This window comes from Apodemus sylvaticus, chromosome 1 (genome assembly GCF_947179515.1).
Source record: "Apodemus sylvaticus chromosome 1, mApoSyl1.1, whole genome shotgun sequence".
In the NCBI taxonomy this organism is placed as follows: domain Eukaryota; kingdom Metazoa; phylum Chordata; class Mammalia; order Rodentia; family Muridae; genus Apodemus; species Apodemus sylvaticus.
The window spans coordinates 13,764,938-13,789,786 of record NC_067472.1 but is presented as its reverse complement, the minus strand read 5'-3'; the positions used below and the strand labels follow the sequence as shown (position 1 = coordinate 13,789,786).

At 49.0% G+C, this 24,849-nt stretch overlaps 1 protein-coding gene across 2 annotated transcripts; it reads left to right on the top strand.

Moving 5' to 3' along the window:
- The first annotated feature begins 899 nt into the window (after positions 1–899).
- Gsto2 (glutathione S-transferase omega 2) lies at positions 900–16,616 on the top strand. 2 transcript variants are annotated; one of them, XM_052183937.1, is made up of 6 exons: positions 900–1,070; positions 1,279–1,387; positions 3,889–4,111; positions 6,494–6,595; positions 14,967–15,073; positions 16,317–16,616. In XM_052183937.1, the coding sequence occupies exons 1-6, from the start codon at positions 1,037–1,039 to the stop codon at positions 16,486–16,488; spliced, it is 747 nt and encodes a 248-aa protein (XP_052039897.1). In that variant the 5' UTR covers positions 900–1,036; the 3' UTR covers positions 16,489–16,616. The 2 variants fall into 2 exon arrangements, with proteins under 2 accessions (XP_052039897.1, XP_052039906.1); XM_052183946.1 differs by lacking the exon at positions 1,279–1,387 and having other exon boundaries at positions 900–1,211.
- Positions 16,617–24,849: the final 8,233 nt, after the last annotated feature.

Sequence of the window (24,849 nt, the reverse complement as noted above, 5' to 3'; positions counted from 1 at the left end):
GGACCTTTTAAAAGTCTTTGAACTTTCAAAGTTCTTTCCCTCGATTAGGTGTTTATTTCAGACAAGTACTTTGTTTTTCTGGGGGCACTTCTGTGAAGGAGTAGTATCATTTACATGACCCAGAAGTTTGGGAACCGAAATAATTCAGACATAACCGAGTATGAACGAGATGCTTTTCTTTCCTTCCTTGTCACTCCACAAACAAAACCGTGTTGGTTGCCATTTCCACCCCATCGCAGTCCTGGAGAATTCCCCTTTCCGCCTGCTGGAGTTCAGAATCTCACCTTAGCAGCCACTCCTGCCTCTCTCTCTCACTCGTGGGAGTGGCGGCGGTGTTTCTGAGCTATGTGTCCTTGGAAACTAAAGCAAGGTCTGTCAGAACTTGAGGCTAGAGGAGGACTCAAATGGTTCTTGGCCTCTTAGATGTCTTGGTCTTATTCACTGACAGTTTATTAGATGGTAGAAATGTCACAAATAGGATGAGGAAGGCCCAGGAAGGGCGAGTGCGGTGTGGTGCTGAGGCTGGTCTCCCCTTCCTGAGTGATGCGAGGGCTCAGCACATCCTAAGTCTGAACCAAGAGAAAATGTGGCTGCCTTAAAAAGTCTAAATTGGTGAACAAGTTATACAGAAGGAATGGTAATTTCTCTACCTGAGATCAGGATTTGCAATGGAAGGAAAAGTTAACATTAGCCTAGTAACCTTTTATTTGATTCCTTTGAAATTCAAGTTGGGGTTTAAATGTCCAGTCTTCTTCCTTCTGTGGGTGAGGGCCCACTAAATGCTTTCCCCGTGTCTAAAGCCAGAAGCACTTTCCGGGGTTGGCTTCCATATCTGGGGAGGTATCTGTGAGGGGAGAGGTTATACAGGAGTCCAGTTTGCTTCCTCTCTGCCCCACCAGAGCCCTGCAACTGTTGAGGAATTCAATTTGGGTCTGGAGGGAGCACAGCTAGCTGGCTGTACCTGGAGCCAGCAGCAACAGAGACCCACAAGGCGGCGACTGTGAGCTTTCGGTACTGCATAGACTCCTGGAGATTGATGTCTGGGGATTTGTCAAGATGCTTGGGAAAAGGTAAATCTAGACTTGGACCCTCCGGCTGGGCGAAGACACAAGATGGATATGCTTTCTCTGGATAGAAGCACAGACTGTGTGCAAACATCCCCTCTGGAGCCTGAGACTCAGTGCGCAGACTCTTCCTTGAATGTCCCTGAGGTGAGCAAGTCCCCTCCCCAGTGGCTAACCACACTCTCCATCTTGTTGCTCTTGCCCTTCCCTGTAGGAAGCTGTCCCCCAGGGCCGGTCCCTGAGGGTGTGATCCGAATCTACAGCATGAGGTTCTGCCCCTACTCGCACAGGACACGCCTGGTCCTCAAGGCCAAAGGCATCAGGTGAGAAACCGAGGCCAAGAGCGCCCTGAGCAGGTGGAGCACCCGTCAAATAGTGTCATCTCTAGATGGGTATTTAAAGTCTCGGGCTCCCAGAAGGAGCCCCTCTTCCCTTACTTCTGAGTGACCCCAATGGCTGATTTTGGGGCAGGCTCTCCTGAACTGCTGAGTTCTTTTCCAAATCAGGTTTTCCTGACCTTTCAGAGCAGGCAGAGTAAACGGAATGCTGCCGTTTGGTGAGCAGGCTGTCTCCATCCATGGCTTGTTTAGGAAGGGCACAGCCGAGCTCACGCAGGCCTCTTGACTGCCCCAATGTAGCCCAGCCTCTGCCGCAAGCAGCTCGGATTAACTCTTCTACGTACTTCTTCTTGTCCAACATTTCTTCTTCGTTCCGTCTCTCTGCCATGTCTGCCCCTCTCCCCCACGCTATGGCAGTCTACAAAAAAAGGAATTCAAGAGAGTAGGGTCTGCCTCCTGTGAGGACTAGACCCGAGCCTGGCACACAGTGGGTGTTAAAGGTGTTTGATGGGCTTGGGGGTGCAGCTGAGTTAGTTAGGAGGCACCTGCTCAGCATTCACGAACCACTGATTCACACCCAGCTACCACACAAGCCAAGTGATGGGGGCCGTCCCTGGGATCTCAGAACTTGGGAGGTAGAGTCAGGAGGATGAGAAGTTCAAGACCAACCTCCAGGTCAGCCTTGGCCACACAAGACCCTGTCTCTCACACAGAAAACGAGTGTCACACCAGCCTCTGGCTCTGGGATTGGGAAGTTGGAGGAGTGACATCAGCGGTTCAATTCATGTCAATGAATAGAGAGACCAATATGGAGATATTTTAAATGAGATTGTGTTAACTCTGCCTAGATGCATATGTATAACATGCATTTCTAGATTCTTTCCTCTTGCTCAATCTATCTGGCCCTGTGGTTACCTGTTGTTTGTCTGGTTTTAGAAAAACCAGAGCAGTGGTGTTGCTCATTTGGGGGTAAGCGGGCAGCTTAGGAACTGATGCAAATATTTGTGTTTTTTTTTTTTGTTTTTGTTTTTTTTGAGACAGGGTCTTATGTAGCTCAGGCTAGCCACAAACACATTATGTATCTGAGGATGATCTCGAACTTCTGGTCCTTCTGACACTTCCTCTCTCCAGAGCTTTGGGATCACAGCAGAGCATCGCACCAGGCTTATGTGATGCTGGGATGGAGTCACAACTGAGCCACATGGTCAGCCCTGTAGCTTGTTCTTCAGAGTGGAGTTTCTCAACCTTAGCCCCACTGGCTGAGATTTGGGGTTAGGTAAATTCTTTGCTGGGGAGACGGAAAGTTCCTGTGCACCCCAGCTCATTTGTCGATAGCCTCCCTTTACCCATTTGGTGTATATCCCATTCCCAGGGTGAAAATCAAAATGTCCCTAGATATGATATACATTCCTTAGACAGGAAGAGGTGAAATAATCCTGTTGAGAACCTCCACTTTGAAGAATGTAACTTTGTTTCCTTCAATCTTTTAAAACATGTAACTGGCAGCTTCCTGGTTTTGAAACCTCTGACACTTTGAGTAGGGAGGACGGAAAAGTGAAAAGTGAGCGCCTGGGCTGGGGAGACGGCTCAGCAGAGAAGAGCACTGCCGACTGCTCTTCCGAAGGTCCTGAGTTCAAATCCCAGAGACCATATGGTGGCTCACAACCATCCGTAATGAGATCTGACGCCCTCTTCTGGTGTGTCTGAAGATAGCTACAGTGTACTTACATATAACAATAAATAAATCTAAAAAAAAAAAAAAGATTAAAGAAAAGAGAAATGAGTGCCTGCTAGTATGCTGGACACTCGAAAGCGCTGCACACGATCAAGGTTTGGATGCTGCACCGTTGAGATGGGTACAGTTATCACCTTACAGCTATGGACACTGAGCACAGCGAGGGGAAGGAACCAGCTAACATCTCAGCTTTTCCAAACAGCTTTGTGGGTTTTGTATTAACTGTTAACACCCACCAGTCTGTTCTGACCTGTAAAGTGTAAATCACACACTTGCATTTTTGTGGTTGTTAACGCTTTGGTTTGGAGATGGGGTCTCACTGTGTAGCAAAGGCTGTTCTGTCACTTACAACCCTCCTGCCTCTGTCAGCTGGGTCCTGGGATTGCAGATCCGGGCCCCCGAGTTCTGCTGGAGCTGTGCTTCCAAGCTTTAAGCTCTCGGTGCTGTGTTTGAGTGTTTGCGTGCCCGGAGCAAGGCAGCCTGGATCTCTCCTTGCATCCGCTGCTATTTAGTAGATGATTTCAGGCCTGGGATTCAACCCAGGAAAAGGTGAGGGAAGCCATAGGCAGCACCTACCACCGCCACAGGAGTGAATGCAAACATGCTACATGATAAACTCCTGTGTCAGAGAAACAGTTCTAAGTACCAGTGTCGATGTCATAGCTGTTCCTGTTTTGAGGTGAGCATCTATCTTTGTGCTTCTCACTTCAAGTCTTCTTTTCCCTTTCTGTTGTTTGTTTGTTTTTTTAAGGTATGAAGTCATCAACATTAACCTAAAAAACAAGCCTGATTGGTACTATACAAAACATCCTTTTGGCCAAATTCCTGTCTTGGAGAACAGCCAGTGTCAGCTGATCTATGAATCTGTCATTGCTTGTGAGTACCTGGATGATGTCTACCCAGGAAGAAAGCTGTTTCCATATGACCCGTATGAGCGAGCCCGCCAGAAGATGTTACTGGAGCTATTCTGTAAGGTACCCGAGATTCTGAAGAGCCTGGTTCTGCCTTGTGTGTGTTTCCCCAACCTCAGTCTGTTCCAAAATCAATCGTGGCCTAGTTTGATTTTAACCCTGCGAGCCTCTGAAGAAAAACTCCCCTGGGATTAGAGTCAGGGGTGACCACTGACATTAACAGTGGGGGGCAGAGACTCAGGAGGCTAGAGATGGCATTGCTAATCCTTTAAAAGGAGCTTTTCTTAAGTTCTAGGTAGGAAACATTGAAGGGGAAGTATGCCTGGAAGAAGGTTGTCTTGTCAGCAGGGCAAGAATGGCAGAAATTTAGGAAACATGAATAATGAACCGCTGTTGATAACGAAAGAAAAAGTGACAGGAACATTAAGACCTTTGAAAATAAGTAAAAATGATTCAGTGCAGGGCTGCAGAGGGAAGTGCTTGGCGCACAGCACAAGAACCTGATTTTGGGTCCTCAGCATAACATAAAAAGCCAGCTGACTGTTCCCCATTTTTTTAATAGGATTTCTCTGGAGTCTAACTTCTTGAGTTTTTTGTATATATTGGATATTAGCCCTCTATCAGATGTAGGATTGGTAAAGATCTTTTCCCAATCTGTTGGTTGCTGTTTTATTCTGTTGACAGTGTTCTTTGCCTTACAGAGCTTTGCAATTTTATGAGGTCCCATTTGTCAATTCTTGATCTTAGAGCATAAGCCATTGGTGTTCTATTCAGGAAATTTTCCCCTATACCCATGTGCTCCAGGTTCTTCCCCACTTTCTCTTCTATTAGATTCAGTGTATCTGGTTTTATGTGGAGGTCCTTGATCCACTTGGACTTGAGCTTTGTACAGGGAGATAAGAATGGATCAAGTTGCATTCTTCTACATGTTGACTGCCAGCTGAACCAGCACCATTTGTTGAAAATGCTGTCTTTTTTCCACTGGGTGGTTTTAGCTCCTTTGTCAAAGATCAAGTGACCATAGGTGTGTGGGTTCATTTCTGGGTCTTCAATTCTATTTAATTGATCTACCTGCTTGTCATTGTACCAATACCATGCAGTTTTTAATCACGATTTCTCTGTAGTATAGCTTGAGGTCAGGGATGACAGAAGGAAGACCAAAGTGTGGATACTTTGGTCCTTCTTAGAAGGGGGTTTCAGAGTACTTGTAGCTCACAGTCAATCAATGGACTGAGCATAAGGTCCCCAATGGAGGAGCTAGAGAAAGGACTCAAGGAGCTGGAAGGGGTTTGTAGCCCCATGGGAGGAACAATAATATGTACCAACCAGTAACCCCAGATCTCCCAGGGACTAAACCACCAACCAAAGAGTACACATGGAGGGACCCATGGCTCCAGCTGCATATGTAGCAGAGGATGGCCTTTTCAGACATCAGTGAGAGGAGAGGCCATTGGTCCTGTGAAGGCTTGATACCCCAGTGTAGGGGAATGCCAGGTCAGGAAAGTGGGAGGGGCCAGGATAGTGAGCAGGGGGAGGGGGGATGGCATAGGAGGTTTTCAGAGGGGAAACAAGGAAAGGGGATAATATTTGAAATGTAAATAAAGCAACTATCCAATAAAAAAATTAGAAAAATAAAAAAGAAAGAAAAGCCAGCTGGCAGTGCCTGCCTGCAATCCCAGTGTTGGGGGGGGTGGGGGGCAGCGGTGCAGGAGGAGCCTTGGGACTTGCTGGCCAGCTAGTCTACCTGAATCTTCAAGCTCCAAGTTCACTGAGAAATTCTGTCTCAAAAAATAAGGCATTTGCCACCAAGCCTGATGACCCAAATTTGATCTCCTGGACAGGTGTGGTGGAAGGAAAGAACTGACAACTGAAAGATGTCCTCAGACTGCCACATGCATTTGGTGGCACTCAAGCATTCGTGCCATGCTTGCACACACACACACACACACACACACACACACGCACACGCACACGCACACGCACACGCACACGCACACACATTCATGCACCCAACTTAATGGTGTTAATAGCTGACATATATTGGTCATCAGGATGTTCCAAACCTTCTCTCACTATTGATCCCCCCTACCCCCCCCCCCCCCCGACTGCCCTTGGAGGTGGGCGTTGTTCCTGGTTCAGTCTTTCACATAGGAACACTGAAGCTTAAAGGGCCCCACCCCACCCCAGAGTGTATTACGGCAGGGAGTAGCTGAGCAGGCAGGGGGCAATGGGGACCCTGCTAAAGCCCTTGGCTACAGCAGCTGCTGTCAGAAGCGGTTCCTTGCACAGAGACCCCCCCCCCCCCCCCCAGCCTCTCACCAAGGATGGGAACATCTGCCTTGGCCAGTCCTCCTGTGCTGGAGTTGGGAAGCTGTGCTGCATTTCAGTCAGCCTGGGAACAGTTCTCACAAACATCTCGACTTCAAACCTCTGTCTTCTGACTAGATCCCACATTTAACCAAGGAGTGTCTGGTAGCGCTGAGATGTGGGAGAGACTGCACGGATCTGAAGGTCGCCCTGCGTCAGGAGCTGTGCAACATGGAAGAGGTACAAAGGGACGCCTGTCCTGCCAGAGGCAGCGGGCCAAGCTCTGTAGTGGCTCTAACCTAGTCGCCTGACATCGCCTGTGTGCAGACCTTCTGCTAAGCCCCAATGTGGTCCCGTTCCAGTCATCCGACTGGGACCTGCGGATGCCTGCACCCCTAACCTCCTCTGAAATGATTCTTGTCCAGGACAAGCAGTGACTTTGTCCTTTCCTGGTATGGTGGCATTCCCTAAGTATTTCTGCAGGGCTTCTGCCGATGAGGCTGAGGTGTTGGTTGGTTGCCTAATAGTGGCTGAGGCCAGACGGAGGCAGTCCAGGAGTCCAGGACTGTCTCCACGCGTCCTCAGGAAGCGGGCAGGGACTGAGGCTCCTCCTTCTGTCCTATCACACTTAGTGCAAGATTTTCTCCCTCATCACAAGGTGGCAGCTGGAACTTCTGCCTCCCCTCCCGCCTCCCCCCCACCCCCATCTTCCACTTAGCCCCTAGCAGAGAGAGTAGAAGAGAAAAGTGGTGTGTCTGCACCCTCTTAAAGGATTCACCCAGAAGTCCAGTGACTGCGTACACCTTGGTGGCCAGACTCTAGTTGTCAGGCCGTGACCATCAGCATGGAGGCTGTGGGGGTGGGGGGGTGTGTCTTTTAGTCAGCACACCCTAGATAAAATCAGTGTTGTGTATTTTAGAAAAAGGAAGGTAGGTGAGGATGGACGAGGGGCAGTCTGTGTATTTCAGAAAAGGAAGGTAGATGCGGGGGGGACCAGGAGCATCCTTCTGTCCACCCACCCTGAGGGTCATATGTGGGGCTGTGACTTCCTTTACCTCGGGTCTACAAACCGGTGAATCCTTCTTATGAGCAAGGTTGTGTTGCCTGTGATTGGACAGGGAAAAGGGAGGCGGAGCTAAGAGGTGCAGAGATGGAGAGCTAAGCAGAGGGGGAAGGAGACTGGAGGCTGACGGGAACCAGCGTGGCTTGAACCAGCCACACATGATATCATAAGGTTAGAATAACTGGGATAAAGCTTTTATCATTATCAGTTGGCTCTGAAATTATTGCATTGGCATCTTGTAAGTTGTGGTTTTATTGATACATAAATCTGATTGGTTAATTATAAGGTTCAAGAGTTTTGATTTACTGGAATGTGGGACCACAGATTACATGGGTTTATAGCTGAGACGGAACTTGTGACTCCCAGGTGACGAGTGAGTCAGACGCTGTGGGGGCAAGATGGGGCCGGAGTGGGTCCGACCCTCTGGGGAGTGGGCGGGATGAGAGAAGCAGGAGGTTGGAGATTGGTGGGTTCCTTTTTATTATTTCCTGCAACAAGGTTGTTCCCTCGTACAGCCAGAAAAAAGACTATCTTCATTCCTTTCAGAGAAGGCTAGCCCTTCCTATTCTTCCATCTGACTTTATCACCTGGAAGCAGATATACACACACTCCATTTCCTGTCTTGGAGATGTACAGTTGCAGTATTTGTGTAAGATGACTAGTAAGAAATGTTAACTTTTGTCTTGAGGCTTCAGACTGCCAAGACCCCACGCCGAGAGGCCGTGGATGGTAAGGTCTTGTTTTAGGAGTGGCTTGACTGGATTCTAGGCTCATGGGCCAGAGGAATCCTTGGTGGTGGTTCCACAACTGCTTTACCTACGCCAACATGTCCTTCAGTCACAGTTGAAGAAGACATCTAATAAGAGAGTCTGCCCAGGAAGGGCAGGTGCTGCTTCAAAAGGAGTTGAAACCTTTCTGAGTACAGAATTTTTTTTTTTTAAAAAAAGAAGCTCCCTGATAGACACTTATCTTAATTCTATTTGTTTGTTTGTTTGTTTATTAAATTATTTTGGTTTTTCGAGACAGGGTTTCCCTGTATAGCCCTGGTTGTCCTGGAACTCACTCTGTAGACCAGGCCGGTCTCGAACTCAGAAATCCCGCCTGCCTCTGCCTCCCAAGTGCTGGGATTACAGGCGTGCGCCACCATGCCTGGCTGAGTACAGATTTTTTAATGTCTCTGTATTTAATAGTGGTTGTTATGTGTGTGTGTGTTGTTGTTTTTGAGACGGGCCTCACTATGTAGTCTTTGAACTCGCAGAGACCAGCCTGTCTTTGCCTTTAACGTGTTGGGATTGAAAGTGTGTGCCACTGCACACAGCTAACGTCTTTGTTTTTTTTTTTTTTTTTTTAATGATCATGTGAAAACACTGAATTCAGAGATCAGAAAGTGCCTCGTGGTTGTTGTTGCTGTTCTTGTACATGAATCCATGAAGTTAGGATACAAGTGGGCTCCCTCTCAGGACGATTAAGCCAGCGTCCTGTGCCACACACAAAGGTGTGGTGGTGCGCTGTGCCCACTGGCTCACAGTGCTCTGCAGTATTCTGCTGAGGCCAACAGGACCAGTGCTTGGTAACTCAGAAGGGCTGGGCTGCTCTGCTCAGTAGCAAAGGCTGCAAAACTCACTAGGAATGCAGACGTTACAGATGCTCAGAGGAAGGCTCAGTGATAAGATGGAGATGCCCTGTTAAGCCTGTTTTGAACTAAGGTATGTTGAGTGCTAGTCTGGAGACATTCAGGAGAGAGCTGGTGTGTGAGAGAGCAGAGAATCCAGGTACCCGGCAGACTGCGGTCAGGCTTTTCACCTGTGCCAAGGAATTTCCCCTTGATCCCGAATGTTCTTCATGTGAGTGTTTATATTCTTGACTATGTTGTGGGGAGTAACTGCAGGCTATGCAGCCGGAGAGTGGCCCTTTCTTTCCTGCTCTGCTCACTGGAGGCCACCAGGATCTCAGTAATAGGGTTGGAGAGGGGACTTGTTTGGACTTTGGGGGAGGTGCTATCCAGGCTGATGTTGAAATGTGTCGCCAGTAAACAGGATGCCTCTGGGACTCGGAGGAAGCTCCAGTTCGTTCTGTTTGTGGTGTTTCGGGACAGAAACAGGAGACAGAACTCAGGAGAGTGACATGTAGGCCACACTAGGCCTTGGGAATGGTTTCCTAGCTAGCAGTGTTAACTAGAAGAGATTGGAATATTTAGCCAGCAGGGGCGTGATAAGTGTGTCTTAACACTCCCAGGAAAACAAGTGAAAAGAGAACAGCTCCCTGATTTGTAACAGGAGCTGATGGCAGGACATCCTCCAGCAAAGCTGGCCGCTGTCTCCAAACTCAGCTGAGGCAGCTGAGCTCCCGTGGTTGGCCAGCCTTGGTGCTGGAAGCTGCCACTCACACCCTGTCAGGCCCGCTGAGGGTTCAGCCTTGTTTCAGTGGGTTCAGAAGGGAGTTTTGTCCCACAGAGTGTTAGTGAGAACGTTAGCTGTGACATACAGGATGTCAGACCCTGAAACAGCCAGTGCACATGAGCAATACGAGCCATTGCTCCAAGGGTCAACATAGAGGTTCAAGGTCCTAAAGTATAGACTCTAGGAGAACCTAATGAAATTGAAATTGACTAGAGTAATTCTGACAGAAATGCCCCTTAATTTACATTAGCAGTTTCCCCTTTTCTGTTGTTTGTTTTGAGACAAAGTCTCATTATGTAGTCCTGGAAATTCTGGAACTCACTCTACGGACCACGCTGGCCTTGAACTCATTGAGCTCTGCCTGCCTTGGCCACCCGAGTGCTGGTATCAAAGGCCTGGATCACCTCACCCTTCAAGTGGGTTTTACAAGCAGGATTTCGTGTGGGCTGAAAGCTATTAAACACACATGGTATTTCTGAGGGACAATCATCTGATATTTCTCTCTCTCCACACCTACTCTACCAGGGTCACACTCTCTAATAGTGCCACGCCCTGGGCCAAGCATACACAAACCCTCACCCAGAGCCTGTCTTTCATTGTCCTCTGCTTTGCCTGCCCGGTCTCCCACCGCACCATCGAGGCACTGGGGTCACTGACACATGCTACACTCAGCTTTGCTGGGATTTGATCTTGGTTTCTCATGCTCGCACCCACTGAGCCAGCTCCTCGCCCAAGGTCAAGATTTTAATGCAAAATACGTCATGGGCTAGCCTAGCAAGAGACTCAATTTGCATTTTGTGGCCCTGAACTCCAGGTGATCTTTCTCTTTCGAAATATGACCTGTATATTCTTTTTATTTAAAATGACCTTTTAAAAAAGTCTAGTTTCTTGGGTGTGTTGGTCTGGGCCTGAAATTCAGCACATAGAGGACAAGGGTAAGAGAGTCACAAGCCTGGGTTAGCCAGAGCTGCGTAGTGAGTTGCTGTCTCAGAAAACAGCAGCAGCTATGAAACTTTTAAAAATATTAAGAATTCCCTTAAGGCTATATAAATAATATAAATAGAACCTTTGGCTTTGATGATCAGACCAACAGCCTGCTGTCCTGCCTGCTGACCTTAAATGCTGGCATGGTGTTTTATGCTGTGGATGCTGTGCACTGAGCTCACATCAACCCTGCCTCTGAGGTTCAAACCTATGCTATTCTTCAGTCGTTAGTCTAAGATGTTCACCCTTTTTAGTTTTCTTCTGTGTGGTATTGACTTTACCATTTCAGCATCACGCTCTGCTGGGCTCTGACTTTCTTGTCTTTGTGGGCCTCAACTTAGCAGGGCCTCTCGGGGCTTCTTTGCTACCAGTGACATATTCAGAACCTTTCCATGGTGGCGGTTGTGAGATCCAGCCCTGTGTTGCGCAGGAGCCTGCTGGATTGGCCGGATTTTTCTCTGATGCTGTGGGCTTTCCCTCGGAGTCTGTGATCTAGCCATCAGGCATTGATCGGCTCCGCGGTCTGGCTTTGCTTGGTCCCTTTCCAGCTGTTACCGGTCTTGATGGAGAGATGCCCGAGACAGCAGGGAGGGAACCAGGGCCACAGGGCACTTCATGATGCAGCCTCTTGATGTCCGCTGGCCTGCTTTGTATTCCGGTCTTTTGCAGTCTCAAGCAGAGTTCCCTACAGGGCCCAATCGCACGCCTCGGTGTGCACATTTGTTGGAGGGTTGTATCCTTGTATCGGCTGAGTAGTATGTGCCCCGCTCAGGACCTCCTGTGCCTTACTGAGTTTAAATTTCACCCATAATCTTAACATCTCTCCCTTCCCTCCCTCCCCCTCCCCACTCTTCTTTTCTTTTCCCCTCGTTTCTTCCTCCTGCTCTTCCTGCATGTTTTTCAGACAGGGTCTCCCTGTGTGACCCAGGCCACCTGCCATCTCTCCATCCCCTTGCCTCAATGTCTGTTGTTAAAGGCACGTTCTACCATGCTCAGCCACAATGTTAATGTTTAATTTGTCTTCTTTACAAACAGAAAGATGTTTTAGCCCAACACTTTGTGTCGTTTGGGTAAGTTTACTGTTTAAGGAAAATTGTCGTAAGATCTCGTCTGTCTCCGTTCTAAGAGTCTTGTTAATTGTAGAGTTCCATTTAGAGAGTTTCTCATACCTAAGGGTTATTCGACTCTCTTTTGAACATGTGTTTGGTTTTTTGTTTGAACTTTTGATCCAGCTTATGGAGGTGTTACATCTGTAAATATCTGGGAGCCGCATCTCCTGAGCTTTCTCACTGCTCTTAGGTACAGGAAGCCTCTGCCTCCTCAGAGATCCAAGGGGCACTTACTTGGGTTTACATCCACCATCCACTGCTTTACAAGTATTTGGTTAGGTATCACCTAACTTTTACAAAATAGATTTTAAGAGAATTGAGCCTATTAAAAGAATTGCAACTGAGGATTTTCAGAGTCCCATCAATCCCTAAATGTCGACTAGTTGTATTCTGTCTTCTCAGAATAACTTGGTCCTAAGTGACAGCCATGCGTGGCGAGGGGCGGCTCAGCCTTCTTGCTGGCACAGCAGTGATTCGCGTGGCAGGAAACCCTCTCACTACAGCATGAGCTCAGCCATGGCTGTCCTGGTCTGTGTGGCTAGGGCCTGGAATTTAAAACCTTGAACCCTCCTCTTATTTTCTTACAAACTCAAAAGACCTCTGTCTTGGACCAAGTCTTTTGGGTATGGGCTTGACTCTACTGCTCCTGTTCTGAAGGGTGCCTTTGTGCCTTAACACAAATGTGTGTGTGTGTGTGTGTGTGTGTGTGTGTGTATGTATGTGTGTGTGTGTGTGTGTGTGTGTGTGTGTGTATGTATGTGTGTGTGTGTGTGTGTGTGTGTGTGTGTGTGAGAGAGAGAGAGAGAGAGAGAGAGAGACTTCCAACTAGTAAGAATTCCTCCCCTCTTCCGTCAAGTACAGAGTGTCCAGCAAGAGATGCACTGCTCGAGCACTGAGACCAAGGATTCCGTGGTGATGAGCTACATGATGTCAGAGTAAGGCAGGTGGCTGTCGCAAGGGTGGAAGATCTTAGACTGGGCTTCTTAGAATGCTTGTTTTAAAGAAGTTAAAAGACTTCTTTAAAGACTTAGAGCTTTCAAAACTCGCTCTTCTACCAAAATGGGAGCGGTATGTGGCCCAAAAAGTAGATTTCCCCAGTTCTGTAACTTTTCTTTCCGAAAAGCTACATGGGTTTCCTTTTTTCTCCCTTTCCACACCATCGGTGGCCACCAGGGGGCGCTCCACACACTTCTTCCACTTGTGTTCCTGGCTGATATTCCTCCCTTACCACGTTAGGGGGAGCCCTAACATGAGGTGAAGGGCTCCGTGGAGATACGCATCTTACTCCCTATTGCACCTCTAGTCTTCCTTTTCCGTCACTGGGGAAAAGAGAACATGTTTTGTATTGCCATTTTTAAATTTTTTTACTTATTTATATTTTTGTTCATTATTGTGTATATATATATAATTGTGTGTGTGTGTGTGTGTGTGTGTGTGTGTGTGTGAAAGCAAGCACTCAGTGGTGATCAGAAGATAGCCTCAAGCGTTGATCTCACCTTCACCGTGTTTGAGTCAAGGGTCTCTATTGTTTTCCTGTGCATTGGTCAGTTTGTCTTCCCAAGAGGGTCCCCAGATCCGTCAGCCTGTGTGCAGGGAGTGCAGGGATCACAGATGGTCCTGTTGCTCTATCTGGCTTGAACTATTTCTTCGTGGGTTTTTAGGATTTGAAATTAGCATGGAAGGCACACTTATCCGCTGGTCCAGCTCTGCGACCTCAGAATATGTTACAGCAGCTCCCTTTGCAGGCTCGCCCTGCCTCAGTTCTGGATTCGGAATTGTGGAGTAGCACTGTGTTTCTGTGGTTTACATAGACGGGAGCTCCTGTTGAAAATCCTAAAGACACCTGCAAGTCTCCAGGGAGGCCAGGCTGGTGTCTAGTGTCACCAGGAGGTAGCTGTAAAGGAACCTATGGGGAGGCCACTCTCTAGTGCAGGAGTTTTAGGCTGGCTTGAACACTAGTCCCCCCTCTCTGTGCTGTGAGCGAGTATGTGACAAGGAACAGCTTAGGAGGAAGGGCTTGTTTAGGCTTACGATTTAAGGGTGCTGCAGTCATGGTGAGCAAGACCTAGCGGCAAAAGTCGTCTGCAGCCTTGGAAGCAACAACCTAAGGCCGCTTGTGCCCGTCCCCCGTGGGTGACAGGAAGAAGGACCAGGCTCCTGCGAGTTGGAATGGACCTTGGCTGTTTTAGAACACGGCAGCAGTTGAGAGGCTTCTGCTCTGTTCTTTCCACTCCGTCTTGGTTACTTTTCCATCACCGTGAGAAAACACCATGACCAGGGCAATGTAGAAGGTCCTTTCCTTGTGGCTCTCTGGCTATGGTGTGTCAAAAGCGTGTTTTCCTTACAGTCCACCCATGTGGGGTGATGTGAGAAAGAAGGGTTTTGCTTTACTGTAGACCATTACTGATGTTGAGTATGGCGAAACTTGAAGAATTGGAATAAAAGAAGAAAGTATGCAAAGGCAGCGCGGGATATAAGGAAACCTGCCAAACAGCATTGCTTCATCTGGCTAGCCCAAGCTCCGAAGCCACTGAGAAGGCAAAAGAAAGCCCAATGGGGTCTGCCGCACCCCGTCAACTATAAAGAGTGTATAGGAGATGAGGTCACAGCTCAGCAAGCGGGGTTTCTAATTGCTGGATTTTAGCATCCGACTCACATTTTTATGTCCCTGGGCAATGGGCAGGTGCTGACTTGAGGCAGGACATCCCAGCTCCAAGCTCACCCGACCTGGTGACACCTAGGACTTGGGGGGCGGCTGTCTTAGGCTAAGGGATGGGCTAGGGCGCCTCTTCCTGAACTGCTCTTCCCAAAGTCTCCAGTCAATGAGCCATGTTCTGTTCAGTGTTGAAGAGAGGCAGAGAGCAGGATGTAGTCAAGACAGGCCCTAGAGGCCTGGAGGAAGCATCGTGGGGAGGGGAGAACTGGTCTCTTGAAAATTGGAGACTAGCAAGCTAGTTCTCCTTCCTTGTAATTAATATGATATTTATATTTAGCATCTGCAACACATGTCATCAGATGTATAAACTAACTGGCTATCGTTCTGTGTATATTTCTAGATTCTTGAATATCAGAACACCACCTTCTTCGGCGGAGACTGCATATCCATGATCGATTACCTCATCTGGCCCTGGTTCGAGCGGCTGGAGGTCTATGGACTGGCTGAGTAAGACATCTGACTATGGGATTGCAAATCCAATGAGTACCAGTTGTCCGGGGCTCTGGGTCCCACCGAGTCCCCTGTGGACTGTCTTGGGTTGTTTGTGAAACAAAAGTCAGCTGGATGCCGCTCACGCATGCTTCCGTGTCCAGTTGTATCGTGTTCTTCTCCCTCTGAGTACAAACTCATGCTACCTACACGTCTATGGCTAAGACCCTGAGTGCAAAGCCCCCTCCCCACACCCCTTCTCGCCCCCATCCTGCGCTTCAGAGCCACTGTCCCCTGTGTATCCACAGACACGAAAAGTAATATCTAGCTCCCTCCTTGGCTGCACACACACATGGTCCTGCTGAGTCACTCAGCACATGCCACGTGCCTGAGTCCCATTTCATGTCCCCCACATAGAAATGCCCTTTGAAAACCAGGTTTCCAAAGCAACACATGTGCTACTCTTCATACAAAGTAGATACCACATATCACACAAGTGTCACACTTTAAGCATGTCTAGAGTGTGGAAGGGATATTTAAAGCTTTGTTACCTCAAAACTCAGAGGTGACACTGGACGTGTGCGTTGCTGCTGGTTCAGACAGCAGCCAGCCAGCCGTGTCAGGCATGCCTGACATTTCTAGGATTTGTAAGGTAGCTCTTTGGATCAGACACAAGACTGGGTGGTGAGACACACAGGTATCTTACAAACCCATCTCCTTCCAAGGCAGCGTAGAGATCCCAGATTAGTAAGACTCCCAGGTGTCTTGGCCTCCAGCCCACCAGCTGTCTTACCACAGCATGTCATCTTTCAGACCCTAGACCTGAATTCCTCTGCCCAGATTTGAAAAAGCCTGAGTTTCAAGGTTTTTTTTTTTAATTTTAATTTTTAAATTTTATTTTTTTAGTGTTTGGGAAGCTATTCTCTTTTCCAAAGCCCTAAACGTAAATCTGCAAATGGCCTGAGACTGTTTGCAAGAGAGGTTGTCCGTCCGTCAGTCAGTCAGTCAGCCATGAAATGAAGATGCTCCATTACCCTGCCTCAGTTCACAAGTGTCCCATCACTTTCACAGAAGCTACTGTGACAGTGCCAACAGTTGGACACACCGTTCCAAGTACATCTTTTTCCTCAGTAAAGATCAGACTCACTGCATAACAACCATGCTTACCATATTTCCCCCAAGAAGCCCATACTTCTGTTTCTTTCTAATCTCCAGAGTAGTAACCGTCCCCTCTCTCAACCCTGCCCCTCCTGTCTTGCAGCTGTGTGAATCACACCCCGATGCTACGGCTCTGGATATGCTCTATGAAGCAGGACCCTGCCGTGTGTGCTCTGCACATCGATAAGAACATCTTCCTGGGCTTCTTGAATCTCTACTTCCAAAACAACCCCTGTGCCTTTGATTTTGGGCTGTGCCCCCCAGTCATACGGTAATCCAGGCATTGCCCAGGATTCTCATCCTTCTGATTCTGCATCACGGGTCATCTTTGGGGCGGGGTGTCAGTGTATTTGTTCTTTTTTTGTTTTTGAGGTCCCTAATAAATATGGACATGTAAAATATAGTCTTAATTATCATGTGTATGACTCCTGAAGCCTGTGGCTTCTAATGATTCTCTAGAAAGTGCCCAGCACAGAAGCAGAAGTGCAGTTTAGAAGCTTGTGTGACCCTGGCCTCTGGCCTCTGGCTCGTCTGATTTCGAGATTACTGGTCACAGTGCTGGTATGAAGGGCCTGATTTGAGAGACATTTGTCCCTGTAGGTTGGAACTCTTCAAAAACTCTTCTGGTGAGAAGAAACCTTGAGAAGATGGGGAGAAAGAGGAGAGGGAGGAGGAGGGGGAAGAGGAGATGAAGAAAGAAGGAAGAAAGTGAAGAAAGAAAGAAGGAAAGAAAGAATGAAGGGAAAATGGAATGAAGAAAGGAAAGAAAAGAAATAAAGAGAAAGAAAGAGAGAAAGAAATTATCAAACCACACATACTCTATGATGAAATGCATTCTTTTAGCAAAGAAACGCCACTCCCCACATGGGAAGGCGTGTGTATCATTCCTGGTCAAACTTTGGCCGTGAGCCTGGGAGACACCCAAGGGTCTTGTGACTGGAAAGAATTCTAAAGCAGGAAATGAAACACCCGTTTATCACCCTGGACTAACTATGTCAGGATCTCACTGGTGTTGCTGGAGCTCAGGATGTCTCACAAAATGTTTTATTAGCCAGCATCCTGTCTCCAAAACACCCTCCCCTGTGATCCCACTCGCAGGCAAAGGTCACTGCTGGATACACGTCACATACACGGTTGGTTCCAACAGATGCCTCTGGTTGCGTGGCGGGTACCTAACCCTGGACCGCGAAAGGATACCTGATGGAGACACGAGCCTTGCCCCGTGAAGGTCTCCCGTCTCTGCACCAGCTTGGCCGGGGTTAGCCCGGTGCACTGGAACCCGCAGTGATGTCTGGCTTGGCTTCTCTGTAGCTCTCCATCAACCTGGCCAGCAGCGCTGTGCCACCAAAGGCGGAGGAGACATCGGCTGGCCTGAGGTGGCTGGTCCGGCAGCACAGGCCTTCAGCAGAAAGCTGCTGCCACCAGTTCCTCCGCAGGAGGATCGGCCCATGCTGCTTCATCCAGTGTATCCTCGCTGGCCTGTGGTCGTTTGGCTTTGTTTTCTCCTAAGATTCTTCCAGCCTTTCATCAGTCTCCAGCCATGCCCAGAGTCCGCGCAACAGCAAGTACAATGCTCTGACTTCAATGAGCCCCTGCTTTGGACTTAGCCCAGACCATCCCTCCCTACGCCCTGCATTGCAGCTGGCCCTGCCAGCTGCTGGTTATGGGCTGCTTTTTCACCACATAAATAGTTACCAGGTGTTGCTCCATGCCGGTTGGACAGAGGCAGGCCTGTCTGGCAAGGTGACCAGGCCTGCCAAAAAAGACGCCATGTGACCGGCAGCCTGTGGAACCATCTGTTCCGGATGTGGTGCCCTGTTGCCATGGTAGCCAAGCTACTGTAGAGTCTGTGAACCACTGTGTGCCAGCATCTATGCTTGGAGGGAGGGAATCAATCGTTCCTGTGGTCTCCACCAGGGCTGCTGGGTCTCATTAACTCTGCCAGTATCTAGAGAGGCTCCAGCCTGCGACCAAACTGTCGGTACAGAAACGGTACCTCTCTGGGTTAGAAAGGTGGACGTGCTTTCCTGAGGCGTCACAGTAATTGACAAAACTTGAAGAACCTGAAAATATAGGCCGGAGAGAAGTGTTCACGGGGCAAGGTCGCAGGCTGGTGGCCTACAGCCTCATCTGGGGTTCCGACGCCCTTTGCGCATGCGTGACTTCTGCGGGCTGCCAGGGTCCTGGCTTCCTTCACTACTTTGAACTTACTACTTCCTGCTTCTTTTTGCTATTATTTTCCTTTTTTAAATTTCTTTTTTAAACTGTGTTTAAGTGTATGCATGTGCACCACGTACATGCCTGGTGCTCAAGGAGGCAGTCAGAAGACAGCAGAGGTCCCCTGGGACCGCAGTTACACGGCCGATTTCCCGGTGTCGGGGCACACCCAGGTCCCCCGGAGGGGAACCAATGCTCTCAACCGCTGGTCCATCTTTCCCGCCTCTCCTCTGGTTCTGGATGTCACCTTCCTAACTCATGCAGCAGATGGAGTTACCAGTCTCCGGCTGAAACCAGGACGGAGCCTGGAGAACGTGAGACGATATTTCATGAAGAGTTCTTATGGGGCCTGGGGAAGAAAAATATAAATGTTGAACATTGACGACGACGACGACGACGACGACGATGACCGGGGTGGCTGCTGTGTTTGCTGCACAATGTAAGGACCCGAGATTGGATGCCTAGCGTTTATGTCCAGCGCTGGACGCGGTGGTGGGCGTGTACCTGTGATCCCAGGACGGTGGAGGCAGAGACGGGCATCCAGGAGCTTGCTGCCCAAGCTAGTCTAGCTAGATCTGTGTGCTTACCGATCAACGGGAGACTCTGTTTCAAAACAGTAGGAGAACCTGGAGAGATGCTCAGAGGTTAAGAGCATTAGCCACTCTTTCAAAGGACCTGGGTTCGATTCCCAGCACCCACATGGTCCCTCACAACCATCTGTAACTCCGGTCCCAGGGGATCTGGTTCAGTATTCTGGCCTCCAGGGGAGACACCCTCATGTAGTATACAGGCATACATGCAGCATGTAGTATACAGGCATACATGAAGCATGTAGTATACAGACATACATGCAGCATGTAGTATACAGGCATACATGCAGCATGTAGTATACAGGCATACATGCAGCATGTAGTATACAGGCATACATGCAGGCAAAGCACCCATAGATATGAAGATAATTTCTTATTGGTTATTTTATTCATATACATTTCAAATGTCCTCCTTCCCAGTTTCCCCTCCACAAATCCCTCATCCCATCCCTCTTTCCCTGCCTCTATAAATTTTTTTTAAAGGTGGAGAACAATAGAAGAAGACTCCTTTGTGACCTCTGGCCTCCATGTGCATACGTGTACCCCATACTCACAAATAAAAAAATCCAAAAAATGTGACAATAGGAAGTGTCATGTTCTCCCACAGAGAACCATTTTTAACCCTGGTTGTTGGGCTGGACTGAGTCCAGTTGCTTCCTAGCTGGGGCGGAGGGGCATGTAGCCCACGGCGGCAGTAGCCCACGGCGGCAGTAGCCCACGGTGGCTATGAGGGCAGTATGTTAGTTGAGGTTCTCTCTGGGTCTCAAATTCTCTGATCTCAGCCAGTCAATGTGGCTATGGATGGTAAAGGGGATTCCATCTGGATCACATTGTCTTTTGCTGGTGCCCGGCCTGCTGCGGGTGGCTGCCATCATGCCTTGAAGCTTTTCTGTTGGGGTAGATGGTGTCTCCCTTGATATTTCCCCTTCAGTTCTCCAGAGTGCGTTCACCCTTAGCCATTGTCCTCCCTCCCCCTCCCCCCTCCCTCCCTCCCCCCCCTCACACACACACACACACACACACACACACACACACACATTTCTGGACACATTTGTTACATGAGGCAAGTATCTTGGATGAACAATGAGGCACTACATACATGGCGAAGGCAGGAGGTATTTGGTTTAATTTCTTTGTCTTGGCAGGGCGGTGATGGTGCACGCCTTTAGTCCCAGTACTTGGGAGGCAGAGGCAGGCAGATTTCTGAGTTCAAGGCCAGCCTGGTCTACAGAGTGAGTTCCAGGACAGCCAGGGCTACACAGAGAAGCCCTGTCTCAAAAAACAGAACACAAAACAACAAATTCCTTTGTCTTGAAGTGGATGGCTTTTTTAGCATTCACTTGGTGAACAGAAAGGCCCTCTGAGGTTTTGTTTCACCCAAGAGTCTGTCCCTGATGGTCTGAAGGGACCATGGGGATGGGCACCCCTACCTGTCCCAGGTGCAGTGGTAGAAGGGGACACTTGGCCTGAAGCCAGGGGAAAAGGTCCCTGGGACTCACCTAGGAAGCTCTATAGGAAGTCGGAAGTCTTCACCTAAAGCTAGCTTCTCACCGTGGGAGAGGAACAGTGAAGTTGTTTACCGAGTGCTTAAGGCATGTCAGGGACTTCACCTACACTACTTACTCTCCAGAACCTTCCAAGGCGATGATAATTGCCCTTATCCTACAGATGGGCAAGCTGAGGCTTTGAGTCCTGTGATTTGTCCAGAAGTCACCAGTTCTGCCTTCCCTAGCTCTCAAGCAAGCATCATCCCTTAGGCCTAGCTTCCCTAGAACCTCTCCGACAGACAGGGCAGACAGACAGCAGTGACTGCTGACCAGCGTGCTTGCTGGGTGAGCACCTTGAGTCCAGGATGGGGTTTATGACACAGTAGGTGGGTACACCTGACCCAGCCCAAGGACAATCTCATGAGGCGACTGCTACAGCTCTTCTCCCTTGTCTAAGAAGGAGGGGTTCTTAGACAGAAGGCTGTGGTTGTTTTCCAGATTCTAAGAGCCAGTGAGAACAGAAGTGTGAGTGGGTCAAGGCACACCTCCACACGTTCTCAAAAAACCAGTGCAGCGTCCCAGACTCCCCCCCTCCATCCCCGTAAGACCCATAAATGTTTCCTAGGGGTGAGAGTTCATGTGGGTGAGAGGTATGGTGGGTGCTGGCTTTGAATCCATTCTTTGGGCCCTAAGTGAAGCCCTTCATGTGTCTCAGGAGCAACCCTATCTCCATTTCATAACTGAGGTAACAGAGGCAAACCCCAGCCTTACAGCAAGGCTGAGACTTGCTGTGTTAGGATGAGCCGCAGCTAGGACTGGAACAACACGGCTACTCGTCCCTACGGCCATGGGCTCACCGGGATATGGCTGGGTGCCCGGAGAACAGCCTCATGTGTGGGTCTCTACACTTGGACGGTGTGTGACACTGAGGCAGGGGTGGGGGGGGGCTGCTCTTCCTGAGTCTTTCTACATCATTGAATATCCAGAACCAACCTCAACCCTGAACGACTGGGTGGATCTGGATGTCTGTGGTTCCTGAACTTCCTGTCTGGCCAGATCACAGGGCATCTGAGGAAACACGGACAGAGCTCCTCAGACCCTTCACCTGGTGAAGCTGTGGACTCAGGAGAGCCCGGCTCTTGGGGCATCTGCTGCCGTCTAGCTTGGCCCTGAGTCCTGGAATGTGGGTCTGTAACGGCTGCTTCCTCATTAGGACTGGCCTGCATCCTCTACCGACTGCCTTCCGGAAGCTTCAGTCAGCGTTATTTATGCCATTTGGAAGAGATGCAAAGGCACAGCCAGTCTTCTAGGGGCTCTGTCTAAACGCTTTCCCCCGAGAACTCCTCCTCAGCCTGCCCTCCAGAAGTATGTAAGTCACAGGGCTGGAGGAAATGTTCCTATTCAGGCGTGAATTCAGTCAAGGGTGGCTAGAAAGGGGAAGCAAGACGTGGGTCTTCTCTTTCTGTTTTTATTTTAAGTAAAATCGGTCCAAGAGAAACCAAAAGTACAACTGTGCTGTAAAGAAACAGATGGGACTGAAGTCCTCCCGACTCCCCTCCCCTCACCCCTGCCCCATCTTGCAAACCCTGACTTTGCACTTTTAAGACCTTTGTCCCATAGAGGAAAGGACTGTGTCTAAACACCTCTGAGGTTTATGCGGTTCGATTTTTTTATTTGTTTGTTTGTTTGTTTATATGTAAATACATTATAGCTGTGTTTTTTTCAGACACACCAGAAGAGGGCGTCAGATCTCATTGCGGATGGTTGTGAGCCACCATGTGGTTGCTGGGATTTGAACTCAGGACCTTCGGAAAAGCAGTCAGTGCTCTTAACCGCTGAACCAACACTCCAGCCCCATGCGGTTCGATTTTGCTGGAAGATAATTTGTTGATAGTTTTAACTCTCTGCTCTCTTTATGGCTCTACGGAGGGACCTCAGAGGGCTGGCAAACGCTATTCACCCCACCCCCAGCCCCCAAAGCAAAGTCTCATACTGAGCAGAAGCAAACCAGCCATGTCCAGATGAATTAAGCACATATATTTGGAAGACAGAACAATTTGAGTGCAGTAGATTTTCTTCGGCGACTTGGCCTTGCATTATCCCCAAGTATGAGGAAGCTAAATGGCTGAGCTCACTCGCAGAGCTGCTCTGGGTGTTCTCATGTTCCACTGTAGAAGGCCTCGAGCTTCCCAATTTTATTCCCAACGACTTACACTCTTTAGGGATCTCTGATAGTCAGTAGCATATCGGCTTTTCTGACAGACCCAGTTCTTTGGGTCAGAGCTATTGGCTTGCTGTGTAGATTTCCTTGGAGTGCCTGACTTGATTCAGTGCCTTGTCCACACACACACACACACACACACACACACACACACACGGAGCGAGTCTTTCAGTATGGAATACAGTGACAACTAGGAGAAGGCCGACCACCAAAACAAGCTGAGCCCTCAGGCATGTCTACCTCAGTGTTGTTTCTAAGAGAAAAAAAAAAAAAAACCCAAAGCACTGCAGACAGTAGGGCTCCTCAGGAAGGAAGACGAGTGAACTCAGGCACAGGGGAGAACAGTCAGACAGTGAGCAGCCATCTTAAAGACTAAGGTACGGACAAGTGTCCTCCAGGATGTCCAAGAAAGTTAGATGACGTGCTGTCATGTGTGTGGGAGCAGAAGGAAGGTGTTCATACATGTACTATGCATAAATCATGGAGAGCTGGGAGGAGACACAAGAGACAATATGAATGATTGATTTCTGGGGAATGGATTCAAGAGTTAGCACAAGAGATGTACGTTACTTGATTTGTCAGTTTAAAACATAATAGTATTTGTGTGTGTGTGTGTGTGTGTATGTGTGTGAACACTAGCTAAAAGAACAACTATTTTTAGAAGGCACTGTGAAAAGTTAGTCTAAAAATTTCCCTCCCAGGGTAGAGCAGGGTGCAGAGAAGGGACCGGTGGCTTCAGGCACGTATCCCCACTGTGAGCCCTGCCTGGGGCTCACTACTGGCCAAACCAGACTCTCAGCTCTCCCAGGGGATGGAGACTAGACTGAACAAGTTCTGAATCACAGCCTCAGAGAGCCTGGACATTCACTGACCGCTGGCACAGCAGCGGCCACATGATCTCTCTCCCCTCGCAACACACTGGACACATAATCCAGGACTTCATAGCTGCAGATGATTCAGGTAACTAAAATGTTGCCCACTCTTCACCACTGCTCACCGCATGAAGTCAGAGTTTACTTTAGAGTAGCACTCAAGATGCCCACGGTTTGGCCTCACAGACCCTTCTCCATCGTAACTTGCACGATGTCTCCATATATACAAACACATACTTCCTTCCGGATCTGGCTGGGTTCTTAACTGCCGTATACCCCCATGGGGCCCCAGTCAAGTTACATGGCCCTTCTGGGTCTCGCTTCCTCCTTTGGAAGATGGAGGTTACAGTAAAAGCATCCACTTCAGGAGTTCACATCTGTGTGAGCAGAAGGGGGCTGGATCACAGCTGGGGCTGCTGCAATGTGGCTGCCCCACCCATCTCCATGTTGCTGCAGGTCTCCACTAACCACCCTGGGTATCAGTGGTTCTTGGATTTCTCAGCTGGGAAATCAGACAGAATGTGGATTCTTTGATGTAGTGAGGTCACTGAAGCCTGCAGCAGAGTACTGGAGTCTGTTCCCTGCGACATAGATGGTGAGGGCCACACGGGGGTGTGCTGGACCCCAGTGACACCGGATTTCAGTCGTTTGTAGATATATATTATCACACCTGGTTTGTGTGGTATTGGGGATCGAACCCAGAGCTTCACACATGGTAGGCACTACCCACCGAGCCACCCCCTCAGGCCTCTCCAGGTGTTATTGGGGCTGCCTCTCATAGAACTTGGAAGGCTACCTTGCACTTCTTTCCCAAGGTCCTATTCACTTCTGTTTGGGGCAGGACCTCCTAGGTATCAGGCTCGCAGGAACTGCTCTCAGACCTCACCAACCTGCCAGGAATCAGCCCCCCTCCACCTGATGCCCTGCTCACTTGTGGGACTGCAGCTGTGCTCAGGAAAAACTGTAGTACAGCTGGCACCATATTGACCAGAAGTCCCTGGAAAGGGGTCAGCCTCCCCCAGGTCCATCTTTCAAGAAGGCAGCTCATTGGGGTTTTCTTGAAAGGAAGGGTTTTCCTCAAATGTACCACCTGAGGGATGCTTGAAAGCCTTATGTGGTCACTTCAGATTGGATTCTGAGCACCATGCCGGCTCAAGGCAACTGGCCATGCTCTCTGGGTGATTTGTCCTTTGTGGAAAGGTCCCATGTGCTCAGAGGACTAAGAGCCCTGGCTTCAAGACAGACTCTT

Coding starts and splice junctions, on each gene's coding strand:
- Gsto2 (XM_052183937.1), top strand. CDS start 1,037: ATGTCTGGGGATTTGTCAAGATGCTTGGGAAAAG. Junction 1,071..1,278: donor GTCAAGATGCTTGGGAAAAG/GTAAATCTAGAC, acceptor CCTTCCCTGTAG/GAAGCTGTCCCCCAGGGCCG. Junction 15,074..16,316: donor GAGGTCTATGGACTGGCTGA/GTAAGACATCTG, acceptor CCTGTCTTGCAG/CTGTGTGAATCACACCCCGA.